Raw genomic sequence first — 23,219 nt, 5'->3', positions numbered from 1 at the left:
CACTTAACAGACATCCATGCAATTGTTTAAAAAAAATAATAATCAGTGGACAAATCAGTGCTCAAAGGTCACTCACCTCTAAATCTCCACACTTAAGAACTTTAGTTAAAAAAATAAAATAAATTAAAGTTCCTCTGCAGTTCTAACAGTAAAAATCTGTATTTTAAAGTGTTTCATAAACACGTAGACTCACCAGCCACTTTGTTAGGTACACCTGTTCAATGCTAAGTACATTCTGATGAGAGAAGTAGCTCCAACTCAGTACTAGCAAGGTGTACCTAACAACGTGGCCAGTGATAGTAGATTATGAACGGGAAAACAAAACGGTATCTACATATCGACAGTTCTGCAAACGACCCCACCCCCACTCCATAAAACCAGATAAACAGGCTTCAGCTCTGAGGAGGGGGATTGCTAAAACCTCTCCATGGTGTCCGGGGCTGGGCGCTCAGGTATGCACCAGCTCACTCCCGGTGGCTACTTGGCGGGGCCTGGTGCCTGTCGCTCGGTCAGGCCTCTTCCGGGGCAAAGGGGGCTCTCGAGCCTCCGGCCTCGGGGCCTGCAGCTCAGTTCACTCTGGCACAGCTGGCTGCCGGCAGAGCCGGCGGGCACGCCAGTGCAGCCCCCTCTGGCTTCTGCTCCGTGGCTACTGGGTGACCCCTCGTCTGGGGATCTCCTCAGCCTTTCCCAGGAGGGTGGCACAGATGCCCCTCTGGTGGTACTCCTTGGGCTCTTGCACTCTGGGGCCTCTGGATGTCTGGAGCCTGGATCTCCTCCATGCCTGCTTCATGCCCTGGGGGACGGGGCTATGGCCCTCCACACCCTCTAGCAGACCTTTACATGGGGAAACCTTTTGTATACAAGCGCGCTGATCCACACAGGTGTGCACACGGGTGTTCACTGTTCATAGACATAAACTACACCTTTCTTAGCTGCTACTTCAAAGCACATTGTGCGCTGTCTGTCCTGCGTGCTGCACAACAACATTCAATATTTAGTATTTACTGCTATTCACACTTAGCTAGATTAACGTGATGGTGTTGTGTTTAGTATGTTGCTTTGTTTTGTTTTTTTTGCTTGTTTTCTCTTCTTTTTCTCTCAACAGGTGATCCAGGAGATTTTTTTTTCTCTCTTTGTCTTTGTAAGTGCCCCTTCTCACTGTCCCTTTTCCCTTCTGTTTTTCTTTTCCTTCCTCTCTTTCTTTCTCCCTTTCCTATCCCCCAGTCATGTCTGTCCCATCTGTAACAACTGAAAATAAAATAAATAATAACAACAAAGTTTGATCAAATAGACCAATACGGCAATGCCATGATGATCCATTTGGCAAAATAAATCCATTTGGTATCCTTGTTGGTCTTCAGACAACAATTCTGACGGCTAAAGAACCAAATGGGACAGACAAAAAAAAAAAAAAACTCTCCATGACCTAAAGGGTATACTATGAAGCAACTTCAGTGTTTCTTTGCATCGCTCAGAGATATGAGATGGTAACAGAGGTTATCAACAGAGCTTGATGTAGAAAACCTAGAGCAGCTTCACTAGTAATCTGGGCTTTCCACTTCAGGGTTAAGAAACTTTAATAACATACAAGAAAATATCGTGCCAAAAAGCAAAATGAGTGAGGTGGAACAAATCCAGCAAAAGAGAAACCGTGCAGAAAAGTGTCTTGATGCCTGCTCAATCATCCAGGTAAGTAAATCAAAAGTTGATTCTGTTCATCTGGACGTAGCGTTTATAGTGGGAGAAACGTTTCGCCACTCATACCAGGACTCTGCAGTCTTTTTACACCTACAGGTCAGTGGATACTCTTTCCATGATGAGGATGTACACATCCTGATGAGGAAGGGACGCTGGTTTGAACGGGGAGTCAAGGAGGCCATTAACGTGAAAAGGGAAAGACCATCTCTGAATGGAGGAGGGGGGCCAAAGGGTCCATCTTACAAATGCTGTGATTGCACCCATTCCCCAACTCTGAATTGTACTCATGGCCTTTGATCAGTGGTTGTTGAAGAAGCCTGACGAAACGTTTCTCCCACTGAAAACGCTACGTCCAGATGAACAGAATCAACTTTTGGAGAGTGCAGAAAAGTGTTAATCTTGTGAATTTATAACTGATTAACAGCAATTAAAAAAAAAACTGGTAAGTGACCAAACATAAAAGAATATGTGAACATTTGCTGCATCAGTAACCAAACACCTGTAAATTCCAGTGACAATGTGAGAGAGAAAGCAAGAGTAACCTAACTGCATGGTTTAGGTTAAGTGGCGTTACTAACATACCGACCAACAGGTCTGCATATATAAAGTTCTCTCGGATAGTGATCTAACCATGGTGCGTGCTTTCATTAACAGAATTTATGATAATGGCACTGGTTTTAAAGCTAAACTCTAAACACACCTCACTAAGCCATTAATCTCACATCATAGTACACCCCCGGCAGGCCTGTTCCTGTATTTGTTTAATCACATCAAATAGGAGATATGTCCACCATAGTCCTCTAAAGCCTTTGAGTTTAGTTGCACAGTGCTTATAATACATGATTGCTTGATATCAAACAAATAGTTTAAATACTGCAAGTTGAGTCATCCACAGTGGCTGGCCAACAAACACAACTCTGAAGACTCTTCCGAAATGTTTTCTCAGTATTCTGTGTGTGTGTATGCACACTTCAGGCCAGCACTTGTCTCTGGCTGCACGTCAACAGGTGTGGCAAGAAGTATGATGCTGTGCCATCATCAGGGATGAGCTCAAGGAATTCTGCGGGGCTCATCTCCATAGCAACTACGACAAGCGTCTCTGTTGACAAAAAACAAGTCTCATTAAACTCAAGTACACACACATACACACACACACACACAGGAGATGTTACTTCCTCATACTTCTAGTTTCTTTGCAAATATCAGTAAGTAATGTCCTGATATTTCTTTAATTCCCATCATAATATATCCACTTACAGAAGTGGCTTGGGGTGTGCTCACACCAGTCTACCCAAGCCTGCTACCCAAGAGTTCACTTTGTTTAATCATATTGTAATGTGAATTGCTATTCATTCCCCAGCACAGATATCCAACACTTTCCCAATGACAGCCGCCTCTATAAAAATTGCTGCAAGAAATTAACAAATATGTGAGAGGACATGTGTCACCACTTCCACATAATGCATAAAAACATCAATTTCGCTGTGCTTAACAAAAGAACCCGAGTGAGGAGAGTAAGTGATGGATACTCTGACCGGGATAGTTTAGATGAGTGTGAATGCTCGCCAGTGGTGGATTAGAGAAGAGGATCATACACGGCAACAGTACCCAGTGTGAGTACACCTTTAGTCAAGTTTAATGGAGGCTTGGAACTCGTTGGTCAGTAAAGCTATATTTAATGTGCAGACAGGATTTAAGAAGCTGAATGACTGAATGCCTTTCCCTAGAAATGGGACAGAAGAGCAATTTAGTTACTGAAGTTACAATTTACTGATGTTCCCTGAACACATTTCATGCAGGCAGTCAATTTTGCTTTTGAAAAGAGGACGATTGACTGTGTCTGTTCAAAACATAACCACACAGAACAGACAGACTGTGGGTTTGGGCTTTCTTCAGAACCACTTTTTCAACCAAGATGAATGACTGAATGAAGTCGCTTGGCACACAAAAACAAAGACCAAACAGTAAAATAAAATTACATCCAGCTATTTTTTTAAAAACCAGTTTAAGTTTTAGACCATTAAACTGATAAAACTGTTGAAACTGTTTGAAGATCTGGACTAAGATGACTTCATTGCTTGTCATTTTAATATTGTATTCTACAGTTTAAATGATTCAAATCTGTTCCCTGAGCACGTAATCCATTATTAATTACAGGTTTCTGAATAGCTGAGGATGTGACTTAAAGTAGGGATTTAATGTGAATTCATTCCATGTCAAAAATGTTGTCAAACCTGCCAGATGGCTTTGCCACGTAATAAAATTATAAGTCTGAACAATATAAGGTCATCAGTGAGTCATGACTGACAAAAGCACAGCAAATCCTAATTGTTTTAAACGAAAGTGAAAGTTCTTTGGGAAAAATACCTCTACCTTTGAGAGCAGCCAGGAGGATGCTGTTGTCTGAGGCCGCTCTTGTGCGATCACAAAGCTCTGGGAGGAGCTTTTGCCACCAAAGTGCCTGCGGAGATTACACATGTGATTGAGACGGGAGTTGAATTAGGTGCGTAATTAAAAATAAACTAAAAAGTATAGCTACAGACTTCAAAGGCAAGCCCCGTGATCAGTACAGACCATGTTTTTCTCCTGTAACTGGTGATTGGCGTAGGGTATGATCGCTTGAGGACATCTGTCCAGCAACTTCTCAATGCTCCTATCGTACTGCCCCCTTCTGGTAGCGCAGAGGAGGTGCAGGCTGAAGCCCCATAAGGTTTCATCTGACAGGCGCTCCAACAAAGGCACGACGGAGCCCACAGACAGGGATGGACCACACAGCAGAGACTGCACACACATACAGCAACACTTAAAATTACAATAACAGAATAACAGCAGCTAGATTTTAAATTGATCAAGCTCGCTCATCCCTTAAAAAAAAAAAAAAAGTATAATTCATGAATACCAAACACAAGTCCACGAGAAGAAAAAGAAACATAAATAAACTGCTATATGTCACCAAGTTCACTACTGATAGCACAGATAAAATGTTTTCTCTTCAACTGTCACTGACCTACATATTTATTGCAACAAGTTCACAAGCCATGGAATGCATGATGGCCCAGTATTACTATAAGTTCCAGTAATGACCGTGAATAGGGCCTCACCTTACGTGGAATGCAGCCATCAATTATACACCTGTGCTTTGCCAGCTGAGACAACTCAAATGTTTGCCACAAACAAAATGTATTCGTCACTGTGGCGGGGCGTTGTCTGCGGTGCCTCTGCAGGGGAGATGGATGCACCTACACGGCATTGGCAATCATGCCTCGCCGGCATAAAAGCGGTTCCTGACTGTCGTTGTTGTAGTCGGTATGTAGTTGGCTGGTGGCTGAAAAGCTGCAGCTGTGTGTGTTTCAGAACAGCAACCGTGTGTGTTAGTAATAAAGATGCTGAAAAGCATTAAACTGTCACATATTGAAAGTCCCTGTACTGGGGATATTTGTTTTGTTTTATAAAAAGGCATAAACCACAACTATCAGCACCTTCTCAACAGGAGTTTCATTTACTGCTGTAGGAGTACAGCATTTAAGGGTTTTATTGTGAACAGAAAAAAAGGGGTCTGTTCACAATCGAGTAGAAGAAATTGTGTTTTCTGCACAGGTTGGGCAGCAATTCAGTGATGTCTCAGTGGCTGTATTAGTCTGTTATACAGTAAGGTCCAACTATATTTGGACAATGACAAAGTTTGTTTTTTTCTTTTACCTATTTACTGAAACATCTTCCAATTATAGTTATATAATGGAGATCAATGGACTCAGATTGCATTTGAGGATATCCACATTCAGATTGGATGAAGGGTTGAGGAGTTTTAGCTCGATAACATGTTCCACCCTCTTTTTAAAGTAATTGGACAGTTAACTCAAATGCCATTTCATGGGCAGGTGTGGGCAGTTCCTTTGTTATGTCATTACCAATTAAGCAGATCAAAGGCCTGGAGTTGATAGCCCTGTTTTTTTGCTGTAAACAGACAACATGCGGTCAAAGGAGCTCTCTGTGCAGGTGAAACAAGCCATCCTTAAGCTGCGTAAACAGAAAAAACCCATCTGAGAAAGTGATACTATAGTAGTGATGGTGTGATGAAGCCCTGTGAATGTGTCAAATCTTTCCAGCCAACTGGTTCACCAAAAGGCAGATCACATAAAGCAACGTTTAACGGCTCATTTGGATGTGCTGACATCTGCTGGTCATTCCTTGTACAGCAGCCCTACTGTGATAATGCAATACATAACAGTCGATATATAAATGTAAAGATGTATCAATTGGAGAATACCAATATAAGGTCCTGTATAATATAAATATATACATACACACATTCATACACACACACACCTCTTACTAACCATCCTCTCTGAGACTGATTTAAGACTTATTATTGGGCTATAGCATGTCAAAAAAATGCTCCCTAACTGCTAATATTATTTGGCCTTTTCGGTTGCTCCATAATTCGCTAACAATCTCCGTGCGCTCTCGTGATGATCTTCAGAAGCACCTCAGATCCAGTTCATGCAAAAAACTAGTTTTCACATCTTTTCAGCAACTCCAATCACATAACAGGGCACATCATTTCAGAGAGTCACTGGTCATTGGTCACGTGATATTCTGAAGAACGATACAGGCCTTGACATGGGCTTCATTTGGACACGTCCCCTTTACTCAGCACAGGCCACGGGGGCTTCAGTGTCGGATGTGACATCACTAGTAAAATAACAGGAGTGGCAAAATCTACAGTTTGCTACGTCCTAAGAAAGAAAGCACTGTCAATCATCCGGGTAAGTAAATCTCCAAAAGTTGATTCTGTTCATCTGGACGTAGCATTTTCAGTGGGAGAAATGTTTCGTCACTCATCCAAGTGACTTCTTCAGTCTCAGCTGACTGCAGGTTTCCCCAATCTTCTAAACAGTACATTTGCACAATGACTGAAACTAGCACCACTGAATGAACACTGGGCTGTGAGGTCAGTTCCTTCATCATAATTATGCAAATTCTCATGACCATTGATCAACAACCACTGATCAAAGCCCGCTGATGAGTACCAATCACAGAGAGTTGGGGAATGGCTGCAATCACAGCATTGTAAGATGGTGAAAGATGGTGAATGGTACTCATGGCCATTGGTGGTCTTTGATCAGCGGGCCTTGATCAGTAGTTGTTGATCAATGATCATGAGAATTTGCATAATTATGATGAAGGAACTGACCTCACAGCCCATTGTTCCTACAGTGGTGCTAGTTTCAGTCATTATGCAAATATACTGTTTATAAGATTGGGGAAACCTGCAGTTAACTGAGACTGAAGAAGTCACTTGGATGAGTGACGAAACGTTTCTCCCAAAAACGCTACGTCCAGATGAACAGAATCAACTTTTGGAGAAAGAAAGCACTGCTGAACTCAGCAACGCTAAAAGACCTGAACACCCACAGGAGACAACAGTAGTGGATGATCACAGAATGATTTCCATGGTGATGAGAAAACCCTTTCACAACAGCCAACCAAGTGAACAACACTCTCCAGGAGGTCGGCATATCGATGTCCAAGTCTACTGTAAAGAGAAGACTGCATGAAAGTAAATACAGAGCATTCACTGCGAGGTGCGAGCCACTCATAATCCTCAAGAATAGAAAGGCTACATTGGACTTTGATTAAAAAAAAACATCTAGAAAAGCCAGCCCAGTTCAGGAAAAACACTGTTTGGAAAAATGAAACCAAGATTAACCTCTACCAATATGATGGAAAGAAAAATATATGGAGAAGGTGTGAAACAGCTCATCATCCGAGGTAGTGTGATGGCTTGGACATGCATGGGTGTTAATGGGACTGTGACACTGGTGTTTATTGATGATGTGGCAAAGGACAGAAGCAGCCAAATGAATTCTGAGGTATTCAGATACACACTATCTGCTCCAATCCAGCTAAATGCAGTCAAATTGACTGGGCCGTGTTTCATAATACAGATGGACAATAGCCCAAAAAAATACAGCCAATGCAACCCAGGAGTTCATTAAAGCAAAGAAGTGGAATATTCTTGAATGGAAAAGTCAGTCATCTTAACCCAAGTGAGCATGCATTTTACCTCTTGAAGACTAAACTTGGGACAGAAATCCCACAAACAAACAGCAGCTGCAGGGAAGGCCTGGAAGAGCATTAAAAAGGAGGAAACCGAGCATATGGTGAAGTCCATGAATTCAAGACTGTCATTGACAGCAAATGGTTTTCAAAAGGTTTTCAACCAAGTATTAGAAATTAACATTTTATTTTCAGTAACCTTTGAGCACCTGAAATGAAGGGATTGTGTTAAAAAAACGCTTTAGTTCCTCACGTTTTTATACAATCTTTTTGTTCAACCCACTGAATTAAAGCTGAGAGTCTGCACTCCAGCTGCATCTGAGTTGTTTCATTTAAAATTCATTGTTGTAACATAGAAGCAAAATTAGAAAAAAAGTTGTCTCTGTCTAAATATTTATGGACTTAACTGTATTGAATCCACGCAGTCAAAGCAGACTTTAGAAAATACCTGCAGTTTGTGCAGCGCCTCCAGGTGTTGGGAACTGGTAATGTCTGTTGGACTTAGAAGAATGAGCCATGGATACAAAGCACCGTAATGAGAGCACGAGTTGATCTGGAACAGACACAAACATGGGAGCAGCTGATTGGATGAAACTTGTGTCTTTAAAATCTGGTTATTGAACAAATTAAAAGAATTTGTGGGGGGGGGGTTACTAAACAGAGACCACCAAGTAACCGTACCAGGTCATCAGCACTTTTCAGTGACTTGCGCTTTGGAGCCGTGTGCTTTTCTGACTTTGTATTTGTTAGACGGTCGATGTAGACAGAAGCCAGCCGAAACAGAAGCTCCTGAATGACAGCGTCATTTGATGATGCCATGAGCATCGCCTCCCAGAAATCGACCTGCAGGCTGCTCTCACAGCCCAGCTCCTAAAAGCAAAGAAAGCATCAAATTCTGCAAAACTGAAATTAATTCTACATCCAAGTGTAGAAAGGCAGTAATACAAATCAGCAGGTTGATATACTATTCTCCAGGCACTGCACTTCCAGGTGCCAATAGTACCTTGAATATGTGATCGGCCTCTTCCAGCTTAACTTTGCTGTTCTCATGTAAAGCCACCATGGCAGCCACCAGCAGTCCAGGCTGAGAGTTGGCCATCTGGCGGGTCAAAGCTGTGGGATAAACACGTCCATGCTGGTTTGCACATCCACCATAGAGCAGCAGCCTCGGCTCCTCGATAAACCCGTACACTAGCAGCATCTACACACAGAATGGAAAGGGACCAACTTTCTTTATTTTGGTCCATTTTGTGTGGAAAAGTATATAATATAGAAAAAAAATATGGACATACAATTTAAAAAAAAAAGAAGCAATATCATGTAGCAAACTTTGACCTTGCACTGCACCTTGAGCGGTTAGTACACCAAAGAAAACAAGTGAAATCCTGACCTCAGCGTGTCTCTCCATCAGCTGTGTGTACTGCTGCAGGTCACCCAAACGCAGCATCATGGTAGCCATGGTGATTGTCAGTGAAACCGACACGCCCACCGAGTCCTCCAGATTTTGTAAAATTTGCAGCGTCCGAGCAGGACTGACATTTATCATGCAGGGGCTGGTGCACACGCTTACGAGCATTAAATGCTCTGATTGGCTGAAAATGTCAATGACCTCATCAGCTGCTTCCTGCAGGGAAAGAAAGATTAAAAAGGTTTCTTCATTTTCATTGCCCGTCTCTTTTGATTCAATATTTTATATTTTTTGTTCCTTACTAATTTCTTAAGGTTTTTTTGTGCATATTTGTCATGTTTAAAACAAATTTTAATATTTGACAAAGACATCCTAAATAATTGCAAAATGGTTTAAAATGATTATTTAAATTATTAAGGGGAAAAAGCTGACCAAACCTGCCTGGCCCTGTGTGAAAAAGTAATCTCCTCAACTTGTTAAATCATGCTCATTTAGATTTTGTGTACCTGACTGAGGGTCTGCTCTGAGTCTTCTAACAGGAAATGTTTCAGGTAAAACAGGAAGCCAGGGCCATAGGAGGAAGGGCTGCCCGGAAATGGCCGATTCCTGGACATGACCTCTGTGAGTGACAGACCAGACATCCTGTAGTAGGGCAGAGCAAGGTGACACTCCTTCTGACCGCCCCTTAGAGAAAAGAAGAGATTAAAAGTTTTGCTGAAACAAATTTTAATAAAATAGCCAGAAAATACAAAAACTGAAGGTAAAGGTGTCTAACAGAGTAAAATCTCATTGACTGAACATATTTAAAAACCCATAAAATGTTATTATCAATGCAGAATGTGCATGGACCTTACACTTTAAAGGCTAAAAATAACAGAGGCTTCATCATTGCCCTCATTAACCATTAAATTAAGGTGTATTTAGGTTATTTTGTCAGCGAGTTAAGCGAGTGAACATATTAAGGAGACAATTTCTACACATTCAAAGGGATATTAGCCCTCTAACCTGCCTGCAGGAGAGGTTGTGTGTTACCTGCTGAAACTGTCTCCCAGCTGGGCACAGTTCTCCCTCAGCGCCTCCTCCAGCACTTGTCGATCTGTCCTGTGGTCTGCTGGGCCACCTGGGCCCGTCTGTTGCTGGTCTGATGCGTGTAGTAGAGCAGCACGCAGGAGGAGGTGAGCTTCGCTGAGGAGGTGTCGCAGACTCTGGGCCTGTGGGTTGGTCTCTGCATAACGCTGACTGTACTCAACCTGAAAAACACACACAGACAAATCACAAGTGATTGCACAGCAGATCTGTATTTGTTTAGTTTTTCATATTCATCATCAACAGTTGCGCAACACACAATTCAGGCAAATGAGAGTTACCATCTCCTGGTAGAGAGTAAAGGGGGGGACGGTGTCCACAACATAGAGGTTCCATCCATGTCCCGCTGCACTGCTTTCTTTGGTAGAAGACATTGTCCACCTCCTGCTCCTGAGATCAAACATTACACAGCAACATATAGAAAAATTAGCACAGATTTTGACCATTGAGTCACAAGACACACAGGAAGAATCCTGTACTTATACCCACCTTTTTGTGATCTATTGTAGATATTTTAACTATAAAAAATTGCCTTTACAGGACACCAACAAGACAGTACAGACACACACAATAAACTAAACATTGCACAACAAGAAACAACGAACCAATAAACAGGAAAGAAAAATGTTTTGGATGAAAAACAACAAAAACAAACATATCCAAAATACACTGGATGGGAAACAAAGTGCATATTGCTGAAATGCAGTAATACATTTTACAAATTCAAACAAACTGTTAAACTGGGCACACACTAAACAACTGTCAGAATGATTATGAGGACATAATCTAGCCTATAAGACCACATCTGCTTCATTTGCTCTCAGTTAGTTTTTAGAACCAATTATTGCCTGTTGGTCTTTAAACAGGTTTATCATTTGACACCAACGAGTACAATGGTAGCCTGGGAGACTGTAAGTGCCCCTGGCTCCTCGCTTAGTAACACTGGAGTAGGTCTAGATTGATACACCACTTTCCATTTAATTATTAGTTATTAATGATGTTTTTGTCCTGTTTTCCTCCCCTGCCATCTGGTAAACTGCAGATTATACCTAATTTTTTGGCACATTTAGATCACGTGAAGCTACAGATAGACAACTATGATCGTTTAGCTCTCTACATGCGCTGTGCTACATCAGTGACTAACACTTCACAGCATAATTCAGCTGTTTGTTAAGTGTCTGCCCAGCTTTAACAAACAGTTAGTGAACAGGGTAACAGGAGCTTCATACCAAGGGTATGTTGAGGTGTTTGTTACATGGTGAGGGGCTTGTGTGTGTGCATCTGTGTCAGTCAAAGAGAAAGAGTTACAGGAATCCAGGAACCTCTGTGATAAAATTATCTTTTTAGGTCAATTCTAACACGATTAGTTTGTGAGAAAAAAAAAGACACAAACACACACCGAGGGCAGTTAGGCAGGTTACCACGGCTAGATTTAGAAACTAAAACAGGAAGTGCTGTCTCTTTTAGACCAAGCTGCAAAACTCACAAACACTTTAATCTATTTGTTTTTTTAAACAGAAATGACTGACTGCATACTGTCACAGGGTTTCTGAACTTCTTCGCAACACATGCAGCTTACTTGCTTAACGACCTTTTCTGCTAAGCAGTTCTTTATTTCTTATGAATCCAAAAAAAGTGATTTTAAATTTTTATATAATTTTATATTTGCCTTTCTTTATTTTCTATATCAAACGCCATGATCACTAAGTTCTTATTAATGAAATAATATGTTGTTTGCGATTTTAGGTTATGCTTTTGGTATATTTGCATTTCTTTCTGTCTGTCAACACGATAGCTGGAAAAGTTTTGAATGGATGCTGATAAAAGTTAGTAGAGTCGGGTCATGTTAACAATACGTTCAAATTCTGCCTTACATCCACCAAGGTCCTTAAAATCAACGCCATGATTTATTGGTTGACAAAAAGCTTATAACTAAGAAACTATGATTCTTACAAGTGTGGTATGTATTGTCAACATATAGAAAGTACCGTATAAGTATTTAAAATATGTCAAATTTGACTTCTGACCTCTCTTTCATGATCAATAGATTGATCTGAAGGTTACACGGCTTTTGAAAACTATGTTTCTTAAATAAACTTGTGATCAAAAATTAATTTTACTAAAAAATGAATTGAATCCCACACATGTCCTATATTAACATAAAAAAATAGGTTTCAGCAGGGCAAATAACAAACACCTTCACAATTTGCTTATTTTTGCTGCACTGCAAACTCCTTAAAGTACGTTTAAAAAGAACAGAGATATACAAATATAACGAAAATACAATACTATTACCTTAAAGAGTAAATACTGCTTAGAAAGTGACCTCCCTTGGTGGAGGTTTGTGTTCTTGGAGTGCTTTTTTTTAAAATGTTTTTTAATGGAGTTCCTCTAACCTCTGCACAGAAGCAAAGAAGAATCATTTAGTCTTGTAACATAAGAGAAACAAGGGTTACAGAAGGGGACTTTATAAGGATTTCATTTGAGAACGAGAGTGTTTTGAGGGTCTCGTCATTGCAGCTTGGCCTGAAAGTGACAACAAGGACGGGGGTTGGATGGGTTTTGGGTTTGTCTTACAGTAAGGGGCGTGATAGAAGGCTCTCCAGAGCTGGCGTGGTTGCGGGATCAATTCCCACCACCAGGAAAATACCAGTCAGCATGTTGTGTTCTTTCAACTCGCTATAATAACAACACACACGTACACACATACAGTAAACAGGCTCATAAATGTTCAAATGTTTGTGCGTACATGCATGCACATGCAAGTAACTGCAGGGAGGTATCTGAGGTCAAACCTGAAAAAGCCTTTAAAAATCAAAAGGTGTACAAATCAACATGGCGGCGTGTGTGTGCGTACAACTTACAGGCCCCTGCGCTGTGTGCTGCGTTCGGTCTCCTCCGATGTCTCTGCGTCGGCAGCAGAGAGCAGGATGACATGGCGCCCGTACACGCACATCGACCGCAGGCCGATAAAGAGCTGCATCCTGAGCGCACAGACCTCCAGGCTGCAGGGTGGGCAGGCCTTACAAACACACACACACACGTAAATGTTAAATGTGTTCTCATTTACAGACATGTAATAATAATCCATACAGATATTAGCGCCACCAACTGGATCTCTGCAGTGAGGGGAGCACTGAGGCTGAACTTTCTTTTAAATGAGCTTCACTTATTGTAAATACTGTAAATGGCTAGAACAGTGCCAGGCTCATACCTTCATGGTCGTATCGATGTAGGGGTCTTCAATCCTGGCTGCTAGAGCTGCACATCGTACTGTAAAACACTGCAATGCACTCCTACCAGCCACACAGAGAAATGTACTTGTAATCCACAATGAAAGTAAGAACCACAGATTAAAAATTACACACCAACTTTTCTATATTTGGGTATAATTGGAATATCATGGAAATAAGGCTTGATGGGTTTGATGAAAAAGGTAATCTATCTGATGTTTGGTGAACTGTTAAATTTAGAGCCCTATTTTTTTGAAACCCTGTAAAATGTAAATACACACAGAATGCAGGCTCCTTCACGGCTGCAGACATACTTTGTTATGACATGCAACAGGTGGTCTGTTAGCGCCGCCTCCAGGACCTTCTCTGGATACTGATATGCTGACAGGAGCTCAACTCCACCCTTCAGACTGTACAGGTAGCCCATGGTGGGGAGGGAGAAGAAGCAGAACACACATGTCGCTTCATCGGGAGACACTGACTGGTTACCTGGGGAGAGAGTAACAATCCCTCAAAAACAATGATTGGGCAAAAACACACACAAGGACAAAAAGAAAAAGGATTATTTTTTACAACATGAGCAACTGCACCGAAATGTGAAGGTGCTATAGAAATACCACAGAGATATCTCTATAGCAATGAAGCTTTACATGCACTCATCACGGGCATGAATGTCACGGTAATGACATTTCACTGAAATGCAATGTTTTTTAAAGTCATTAAGGATGTGTGCTGTGCAATCATTTCACACTAAATCAAAACAAAGAGTTCAAAACATCATTAAAAGTCCAAAATTACCATGAAATTCATGCCTGTGATGACTGAATGTAAACTCCTGAACAGACTACAATGTCTAAGAAAAAAATGCCATTTCTCCTCATTTCAAAACAGATCATCTTGCACTGTTAACTTGTAGCATCAGCTACTGTTTCTTCACTCCAGTCAAGAACCCTGCATCTTGTCACAAAGCACCGACACTGATGTGGTACTCACCGGTGAACAACGGGTAAAGCTGCAGGGAGTGAAGCTGCATCTCATCCACGCTGCATCCTTGGAAGAACTCTGGAGAAAAGTGCCTGCAGGACAGGAGGGAGTTTAGTCAAACCTCAGCTGGGAGAAATATTCTTAAGGAACAAACTCAGAAGTGCAGACACACCTGAAAAGAACGTAAGAAAGTGCATACTGCCCTCCTTCTTCCAGCCCGGTTTTTTCAATGCTAACTGAGATGTCGCAGTCTTTAGCTCGATCGCCAAGTAACTCCTGGTGTCTCGGAACAACCAGAAAGTCAGCCTGGTCTTCCAGATATTCTGCTGTGCATGCAGAAAGATCACAGATCGCATATCACAGGTCACTCCTACATTTGATAAAATTTCCCATGCTCTGCTGCATGTGGACAATGTAAAAATATGAGCTTGAATGCATTTTTATGTTGTTTTCTTAGTATTAAATCTGTAGAATAAAAACTAAAAGAATGCTTGAGAACTCTGTAAAAATGTCAGCTTTAGTAATGTAAGTCATATTCATAAAGGTTTCTCTACTCATCCCTTTCTAGTTAAATAGAAAAAAAAATCACCCCAAAGCCACGACTTAAAACACATTATAGAGAATTTACATGTGTGCCGTTACCGTTATTTGTGTCCAGTGGTTCCTCTAGGGTTTGGGGTTCAGAGGTTTCATCCAGTTTTAATATCAAGACTTCCAGCTCTCCTTGAACAGCAACATATGTGTCGCACAGTGCCACCTAGCGGTCAGAATATTTAGGAGAAAAAAAAACAAAACAAAAACAAGGAAAAATGCTTAATGCTGGGCATACACTGTGCGATTTTTGGCCTATTTTGAGCCGATTTTTGAGTCGTGCGACCGTTTTGGCGATCGGCCTGATTTTGGCCTTCATCGTGCGTCATGCATCGTGTAGTATACGTGACGGTAACGAGAAGCGATTAACACCTCACGACCAGCTCCCGATCATCAACCGCTTGGTCGTGAGCACTCAGGTCGCATCAGCGCATCGGGCCGTATAGTGTGAGACCCTGCATCGTGACCTACGAACTTCTAACCCCTGCGAGTCAATCGTGCACTTTGAGCAGAAGCTGAATAACCCGACTGAAAAAAATCGCACAGTGTAAGCCCAGCATAAGTTAGAAATTTCCCAGTACTACAGAAATTGTTCTCTTTCTCTCATTATGTAAATGCAAGCTATCCAGTCAGAAAAAGCTTACATTTTTAAATATAAATAGGTGCAGTGAACATGCTTGATATAACAGTTTGACACAGTCACAGATAAAAATAAGTGAAGAAAAGCACCTGCTTAGGTGTGATTTTTGGAAGGTGCAGGATGACGGAGCGTTCAAAATCCAGGACGGAAAGATTCTGGCTGGAACTTGAAGACTGAGCTGTTGGTAGAAAACAGGCCTATTGAATAGAAGCTTTTTAGTCCCAATTCACATCTAATGTAAACTCTTTTCTATATGAAATATAATACACACAGCTCATTGTAAGACATCCTTCTCTGATCAATAATCAGATGATGATTTGTAGATAGGTGCGATACAAAATGAGTGTTTGACTGAAAATATCTTAATAAATTAATAAATGTGTGTTTTTTTTAGTTACCTTGACTCTGACCGCAGCGCTGCCGAGTGTTTGGCCAGCTGCTCTGAAGACTCTGATTCTCCTGATTTTCCCCCCAAAGAAACAAACATTATTCCAGTGTAACATAGTGTGTAGGTTGTCAGTGAGTCTGCTCATTTTTGATGAAAGACGTTACCACAACATTTGATCTTTTTACAGCCAGCTATTAAAATAAATGGTGCTAAGCTGCCACCTTAACAAAACCTTGTAAAGGTACTCATTATATTTGGAAAATTCTTTAAAATCTTCTAAAAAGAGTGCAAGTTATCAACAGTATGTGCGGAAAAAAAATCTTTATGTCCAAGACGTCCATATTATATTGAAGATATATTATTTAAAGCAGGGATGTTAAACATAAGGCGTGGGGGCCTGAATTGGCCCATTAAAGACTCCCATCTGGCACACAGGACAACTTCAATTTTAATGAAGGAATTCATTTTTGGTTCAGTCCTGAAGAATAGGACTTTGGTTCTGATATAGAGCTTTTTTTCCCCATAACTTGAGCACTCAAAGCACCTTATCACAAATAAGTACCACAAAATGGTGTATTGAATAAATGCAGCATCCATTCTGTCCTGAGTCCAGCATGAGAGGAAGGCCAAATCCCAACGGAGATGCTTAAGAAACACTGAAATTAATGTGGAAGGTATTGTGGAGCAGCAAACAAAGGTTGAAGCACCTTGAAATCAACCCTTATCGGAGAGAAGCTACACCGGTTTGCACAAAAAAGTAACAAAAACTTAATTAAACAGCTTTTAACAAATTAAAGACATTATTGAATTGTACATTTAAATGCAGATAAACTCCATAACGTCAATAAAGCGGGTAAACTTTGATTAAGAATTGAGTTCTTACCAGATTCTGCTGGTTGTGTTGTCTCAACGTAAAGAGAACCAGAGTGTTCTCAGAGCCAACCAGCAGGTCTCCTCTAACCGGGCAGCAAGACACGGCAATGGGCCGCTCTGACAGAGGGATCTCAATAATCTCCATCTGCACTCCACCCCACACAGATGCTCCACCCAGCAAGTGGCCCAACAAACGAACCCCAACACGGGCCTTCTCCTCTGCCTGAACAGAGAGCAAGAAACAAGGCATTAACATATTTCCCAGTGTGTAATTAGGAAACAGTAATATACACCACAGTGGAAGCTGCAGACTGCCTTTGGTGGGAAATAATTTGCTTATTTCTTCTTGCTCTCAGCATAATTTATGCATAACTATGCACATGTTTAAATGCTCTTTATACCATTTTCTTTGACAGTCTGTCTCTAACATAGGTAAGCTTGGACATCTGATCACTGAGACTGATTGATGGTGAACTCAATTTGAAGGGTTTGTATAGCGTACTATGCTATGAAGACAACAGGACGTACAGTTCAAATGAAGACAGCTAGCTAGAGAGCTAGAACAATCTGACAACAACATCTAACTACCAGTTACAAAAAATTCACAGTAAAAATCTGAGAGATAGTTTTTTCTTACAAAAGCTTATTATATTCCTTAGTTTAATCGCATTAAAGCAACATAAGATTTATGTATAGAACCATAATTAAACTAATTCACAATGAGCCGAGTCAAGTTTGCCATTCCAAAGAAACGCATTGGAGATGATCTGCATCCATCAGAGCAGACTGATAGACTGACTGACTGATTATGTGTTAGCATCTATCTGCATTCATAATCTAGATGGTAGTTATTTACAAACCTTTGCTACTCTTTGTGAGACTGACCGCAGTCATTTCTAGGTCGACTGCAACTGATTGGAGACAGGTTGCATACCACCAGAGCGAGGTAATCCTAGTTAAAGGTGGTGCGCATTCAACCTCTGGGCAACCAGTTGGTCACTGCAACTACTTGCAATCTGCCGCCGAATGACAAATCACCTCGCAACCACTTTTTCCCTAACCACAAGGAGGTTTCTGTCCTATTTTTACTCTTGGGTGATTTGGACTCAAGATGGTTCTTGTGTACCTGGTAACGCCAGTTGGTGTAGGCTCTCAGGTAGGTGGCATTGTTCTTTTCCTCAATGGTCACCAGGTAGTCTCCTAGAAGTGAATGAGCACAGAGGAGGCAATGATAAAACCCAAGATTTTTAAGTGTCTAGTGTCTTTGTTTTTGATGCCTTTCCAGTTTACACTGTCATCATGAAGCCATTTTGCTCACATATGGGAGACAGACAGCAAAAAAGTGCATGTCAGTACGGAGGGTAGAGGAAGACAGGAAATGTCTTTACCTATCTTGCTATGCTGGATGCTCCTCACAGCGCCCATGGTGGAAAAGCGGCAGATGAGGGGGCAGCCCTCCACCTCCAGATTGTACGCCTCCACCTGGATTCAGTTCAGCACAACAGTGTCAGGCTACTACAAAGGGTTAGTTACTAAATGCTTAAGTAAGATGAGAAAGACAAAACATCAATAATAACCTTTGAGCATGATGTAATTCAAGTGGTCTGGAGCGAAATTAACTCGTCCCAGTGGAGTTAACGGGACTGATATGCCCTCAAATACCTTTGCACATCTGGTGGGAGGGGCTTAACACAAAACTGACTATTTTATCTTATTTTGCCTCGCTACCACCAAAGTCATTACTAAAATAAATACATTTTTAAAAAGGTCACAAACTGTAAACATAAGCACATTAAAGCAACCTTGCATCCTCCAGTCGCCACCACAAAAATAGCTCCACCTCCACAGCAGACCAGTCCGGGTTCCTTCTCCACCTGAGCCACAGAGAGGGAAAGCAGTGAAGACCAGCGTAGGTAATAAAACACGGCTGACACGGGATCAGCATCAGTCAGGTTTCACTTTACCTGCACAATCTGCTGAGAGGAGAAAGGATGGCAGTTGTAGACGTGCACCATGTTTGGTCTTCTTCTGGCAAGAGGACTCTGTACAAGGTGGAAATTTAAAACAAGAAAGAAAAAAACCCCAAAACATTAGTTAAGGTGCTTCATTCTTACTTTATCTATGTTTCTCAGAGGCTTCATCCATCAGGGTAAACAGGACTACTACAAGAAAGGGGATGCACTTAGTCTCAGGCGCTGGATTGTTTATTGATGAGGACTGATGCCATCTGGAAAGTTTTTCCTTTATTTGACACATTGGGCTAATTTGCATACTTGCACATATATTTCTCGTGCAGTTTTTTTTTTTTGACTTTTTACACATAATAATCATATCACACACATGAATTTCACACGAAAGTGTCCTTCCTCCATTTCTTTGGTAGATATTTGTTGGCATTCACTAGGAAAAGTTGTTTTTTTACTGATCTGCAGGTCTGCGTCACAATTCAACCTACTTTTGACCAGTGAATTAGGCTACTGTGAATGAGGCTAAAAACTCTTTCTGTTGACTTTCTCTCAAACTTTAACATCAGTCGGGGGGGGGGGCAAACTATCGCAATTAAATCTCAGAGGACTGCGGGAACAACACGGTTGTAATAAAGGTGAAAAACACACTACAAACCTCTATATTCAAGCCTGGATTTCTAGCCGTCCATGTGGGCCCGAAGCAGGGCTGTGGTCATCCCTGTGTGTTATTTCTGTAATCGATATCACATGCAGCAGTCTTGTGAGCAGCAGCAGCACCCGATTGTCTCACTTCACATCACATGAGCTCTTCGACCGACTATTTTCGTTCTTCTTACTTTTTTGACTTTCTACATAAAACATGCGACAGACGTTTTCCTTCTTGAAGTCGCTTTTCTCGCTGATTCTCCTCTCTTCCTACTTGAGCTTCGCTGCTGCAGTTTATTGATTTCACGCCGCAAAGAAAGAGGAAGTAAAACGTCAACCACAACAATCCAGCGCCCGCCCATTCCTGGTTTTGATTGGCTTACGAGCCTGCTTGTATTGCGTTCAACTTTTTTATTGGTTATCGAGCTGTCATAAAGTAAAGGGCTGGTTCTGTTCTTTGTTTTGTGTTTAGTTTTGTCTTTTGTCTTAAATATTTGTTGACATTTTTCATATACTTTCGTGACTTCTTGTAACCCATTACCATTCTGCAGATAGTATCATATATCATAGTATCGCATAGCAGTTTGCCTCCTCCATACAGCTTAGAGTATGAGTCCTGAGAGACAGGGCACCACTAAGGAGGGCCAGGGGGGGCCACTGGCCACCCCTCAAAATTTGAGATTAGATTGTCTTATGTTGGTAATAATTTTAATAAACGTGAGCACAAGAGAGAGGAAGGCACCCTGCAATGAGTTGAAACATTAACTTGTTATTTATTCCTGATTATACAATTTTTGTCATTCGGATTGTGTCACTTTGCACGTTCCTCACAATTTCCCAGCGTCACCCCCTCCCCTCCACTGCACCCCTGCACTCTTCTGTTTTTGGTGTGCCAACCTAATATTTTTAGTGGCCCTCATATGGCCACCCCGTTAAAAAAAAAATCTGGAGGCTCCCCTGCTGAGAGAGACCTCTTACTTCAATAAAAGTAATAACTAAACTATTAAAGTAAAATAACAAATTAAAAATTTAAATTAAAATTCAACACTGCAGATTAGTCTTCACAAGTGATCCTTACTATTTTAATGTATCAAATACAGCACCTTCACCAAAGCTGGAATGTCGCTGGCTAAAGTGAGTCTAATTGTACTGTGAATGTCACATCAGCACCAATTCACCCATCAGTGAAATGTGAAGCAACACTGATGCTGATTTATGTGAAGTTGTAATTCAGACCACTGGTTGAAAGAACATTACAAATGACACACTTTGTAATTATCAAGGATTTATTTTTACATTGGTGACAGAATTATTTTATTATGTATTTATTTTGTAACTAGGCACATCAGATCAGTTTTATGTTGCAGTTTAAGGTGAATGGAAAGAAAACAGATGAAAATTGAATAAAAGAAAACATTTAACAGATTTGAACATGACAGCAGATATCCAAAGGGGGGCTACCATCATATCTGCCCTCTACCCTCTGTATCTGTAGATAACCTACAAAGGGGCAACAGATATAGTGAATCAGTGATTGATTACCTCTGTGAAATAGTGACTGTATCTCTAAAGGGACAGCTGAAAATATTTCAGAAGTCTTTTGGCACCATTTTGCCTGGTAATACATACATTTTTCTTTCTATTTCCTCTTTGCCTACTCTTGAGAACTACTCGTGGCACACTATTAACTATTTATTCAAATTTCATCAGTTTAAAAGACTCAGAACAAAATAATTTCCACATATTTGGAAAAGCAGTTTCCCAGATGAAATACATAAGATACAGTGCAGATTAGTACTGTATGCCAATAATGTTTCTATAGCCATTTAAATATATGACTTTCAAAGCGTAACGTTAGTGGAGTAAAGGTAGTGCTACTTTGGAAGGAACCATTTCAGTTTGTGGCTTTCCATTTTCCTCCACAAGATGGCATCGTCCCTTCTTAAATACGACATGATTATTCCCAGTTGTTGCCCAGTAATACCAGTACTTAGATATTGTCATAGGGAGAATGCAAAGAGCCGTATGCGTTTTGGGATCAGCCCTTCTTGAGGGATTGTTGCTGATTCGCCTACGTTGGTTGATTTCTTGATGAATTGATTTGCTATATTTTGTAACTTAAAAACCGTCAAATTTAGTTTCAATCAAAAAGTGTAAAGTGAGGTGACAAATACAACAAACAAACAACAAAGCAGAACAAAAACTCACGTATAACGTTAAGTGGTTTTAGGTTTTAGTTCAGTCTTTATTTTGAAGACGGAAGTCTTTTATTTTGAAAGGAAGACGATTTCGCCTGAAAGTAGCAGACAAACATAAAAGTTAGGGAGAAACCTAGGTGGAAACCTACATTTAATTAAGTTATTAATTCTATTTTTCTAAAAAATAAAGTCTACAATGTGAACAAGGTATATACAACGTTAGAGTAGGCTAATGACGATTTGTGGGTTGATTTTTTTTCACCTTTTTTGTCCAGGTTTAAACTTAATTTGAAAAGGCGCCAGGTTATGTAAATTATCAGGATGTCTAAGCCGGAATGCTAACTAGCTACTGCGTTCGGAAGTTTTGTAGCCGTTTAAATATTTTAATTTTAATTACCTTTGCTCTTGAAAATAAATACATCGCAAATGGTGCTAACTGTACCACCTGCAAGTGACTCAATAATCAGGTCTGCAACCCAATGGCCATAATTAAATTTAACTTACACTCAAAAACCCGAAAAGCCTTGTGTAACCTAAACGTTTAATGATATTTTAATCGGGGTTTTATTTAGATCATAATTTAAAAGAAATGACGGTGCAGAGAAACAGGGACGCCTCTAGCCTTCATAGCGGATAACACGCAAACTCAGCACACGGGTTCCTTTAATTTCTGACAGAGCAGGACACCCTTTAAGTCCTGTTCCTCCACCCTCCAAAGACAGTGCTGCCGTGGGGCTTTTCCAGCCAATTAGCACCACCTTGATTTGCATTTGCCCCGCCTGGTCCTGCCACAGCATCAGAAGGTAACTTTAAGGTAGCCAACGAAGCGGCACTTTTACATGCTTTTTAATTGGCACTAGAGAAATAAAACGAAGACGCGTACTGTAGTTTAATTTTTCGTTGTCTCCTGCGGTCCTGACAGGTACTCCGGGGTCGGGGCTTTTCTCTGACTGTAGCTGAGGGGCGAGTAGTAACTGAAATGGATGATATGATACCATCTGCCCGCTAAGACTACACAGTCCCAAAACCAGGGTGCTGTAATCAGTACTCTGGCAGTGGGGGTCTCCTATCAGCTTTGCATTACATCCCCAGCAGATGTGCAGGCTGCAGGCAGCAGCCCGTCTGTGTCGCTCTGCAACTCTCTCAAGGTAAGACTGGTGTATGGGCACTTTTACCTTTAGGATTATTTGTGCAAAAAAAGAGAGAGAAATACAGTAAAGCTCCGGAGCAGCTTAACCATTTAAATCCCTTCTAATCGCTGCACTGAACTAGTGTGCATGTTTGAACTGCTAGGAGTTAAGAGTTTGTGTGCTTGGAGGTGAAAGTGAAGCAGAACTGTTTTGCACTCCTTTAACTTCTTTTACTGTTTTTCTAAATTGGCTTTTTAATGTAACTATTAAGTCACAATTATTGCAGGACACATTCAAGTTACATGACAGAAAAACTTC

At 41.0% G+C, this 23,219-nt stretch overlaps 2 protein-coding genes across 5 annotated transcripts in view; one reads left to right on the top strand and one right to left on the bottom strand.

Annotated features, from left to right (window-relative positions):
* hps3 (HPS3 biogenesis of lysosomal organelles complex 2 subunit 1) lies at positions 1-19,905 on the bottom strand. Of its 4 annotated transcripts, none has more exons than XM_063501144.1 (25): positions 19,584-19,905; positions 18,926-19,003; positions 18,764-18,835; positions 18,350-18,443; positions 18,088-18,161; positions 16,972-17,184; positions 16,099-16,159; positions 15,790-15,878; positions 15,112-15,226; positions 14,642-14,795; positions 14,479-14,561; positions 13,800-13,974; positions 13,467-13,548; positions 13,117-13,274; positions 12,830-12,931; positions 10,534-10,642; positions 10,199-10,416; positions 9,673-9,850; positions 9,149-9,382; positions 8,762-8,959; positions 8,440-8,628; positions 8,207-8,311; positions 4,273-4,479; positions 4,072-4,159; positions 1-2,797 (listed from the first exon to the last, which is right to left on the bottom strand). In XM_063501144.1, exons 2-25 carry the CDS (start codon positions 18,974-18,976, stop codon positions 2,670-2,672), a joined length of 3,177 nt encoding a protein of 1,058 aa, XP_063357214.1. In that variant the 5' UTR covers positions 18,977-19,003; positions 19,584-19,905; the 3' UTR covers positions 1-2,669. The 4 variants fall into 4 exon arrangements, with proteins under 4 accessions (XP_063357214.1, XP_063357215.1, XP_063357216.1 ...); XM_063501145.1 differs by having other exon boundaries at positions 14,642-14,792; XM_063501146.1 differs by lacking the exon at positions 12,830-12,931.
* A 2,922-nt stretch (positions 19,906-22,827) lies between these two features.
* The window catches only part of bcar3 (BCAR3 adaptor protein, NSP family member), a 67,433-nt gene continuing 67,041 nt past the window's right edge, over positions 22,828-23,219 (top strand). Inside the window, exon 1 of the mRNA XM_063501148.1 lies at positions 22,828-22,919. The gene's annotated coding sequence lies outside the window, so the exon portion shown is untranslated. The remainder of the gene's footprint in view (positions 22,920-23,219) is intronic.

Source organism: Pelmatolapia mariae, linkage group LG17 (assembly GCF_036321145.2).
Source record: "Pelmatolapia mariae isolate MD_Pm_ZW linkage group LG17, Pm_UMD_F_2, whole genome shotgun sequence".
NCBI classification, from domain to species: Eukaryota; Metazoa; Chordata; class Actinopteri; order Cichliformes; family Cichlidae; genus Pelmatolapia; species Pelmatolapia mariae.
This window is presented reverse-complemented; position numbering and strand designations above follow the sequence as displayed.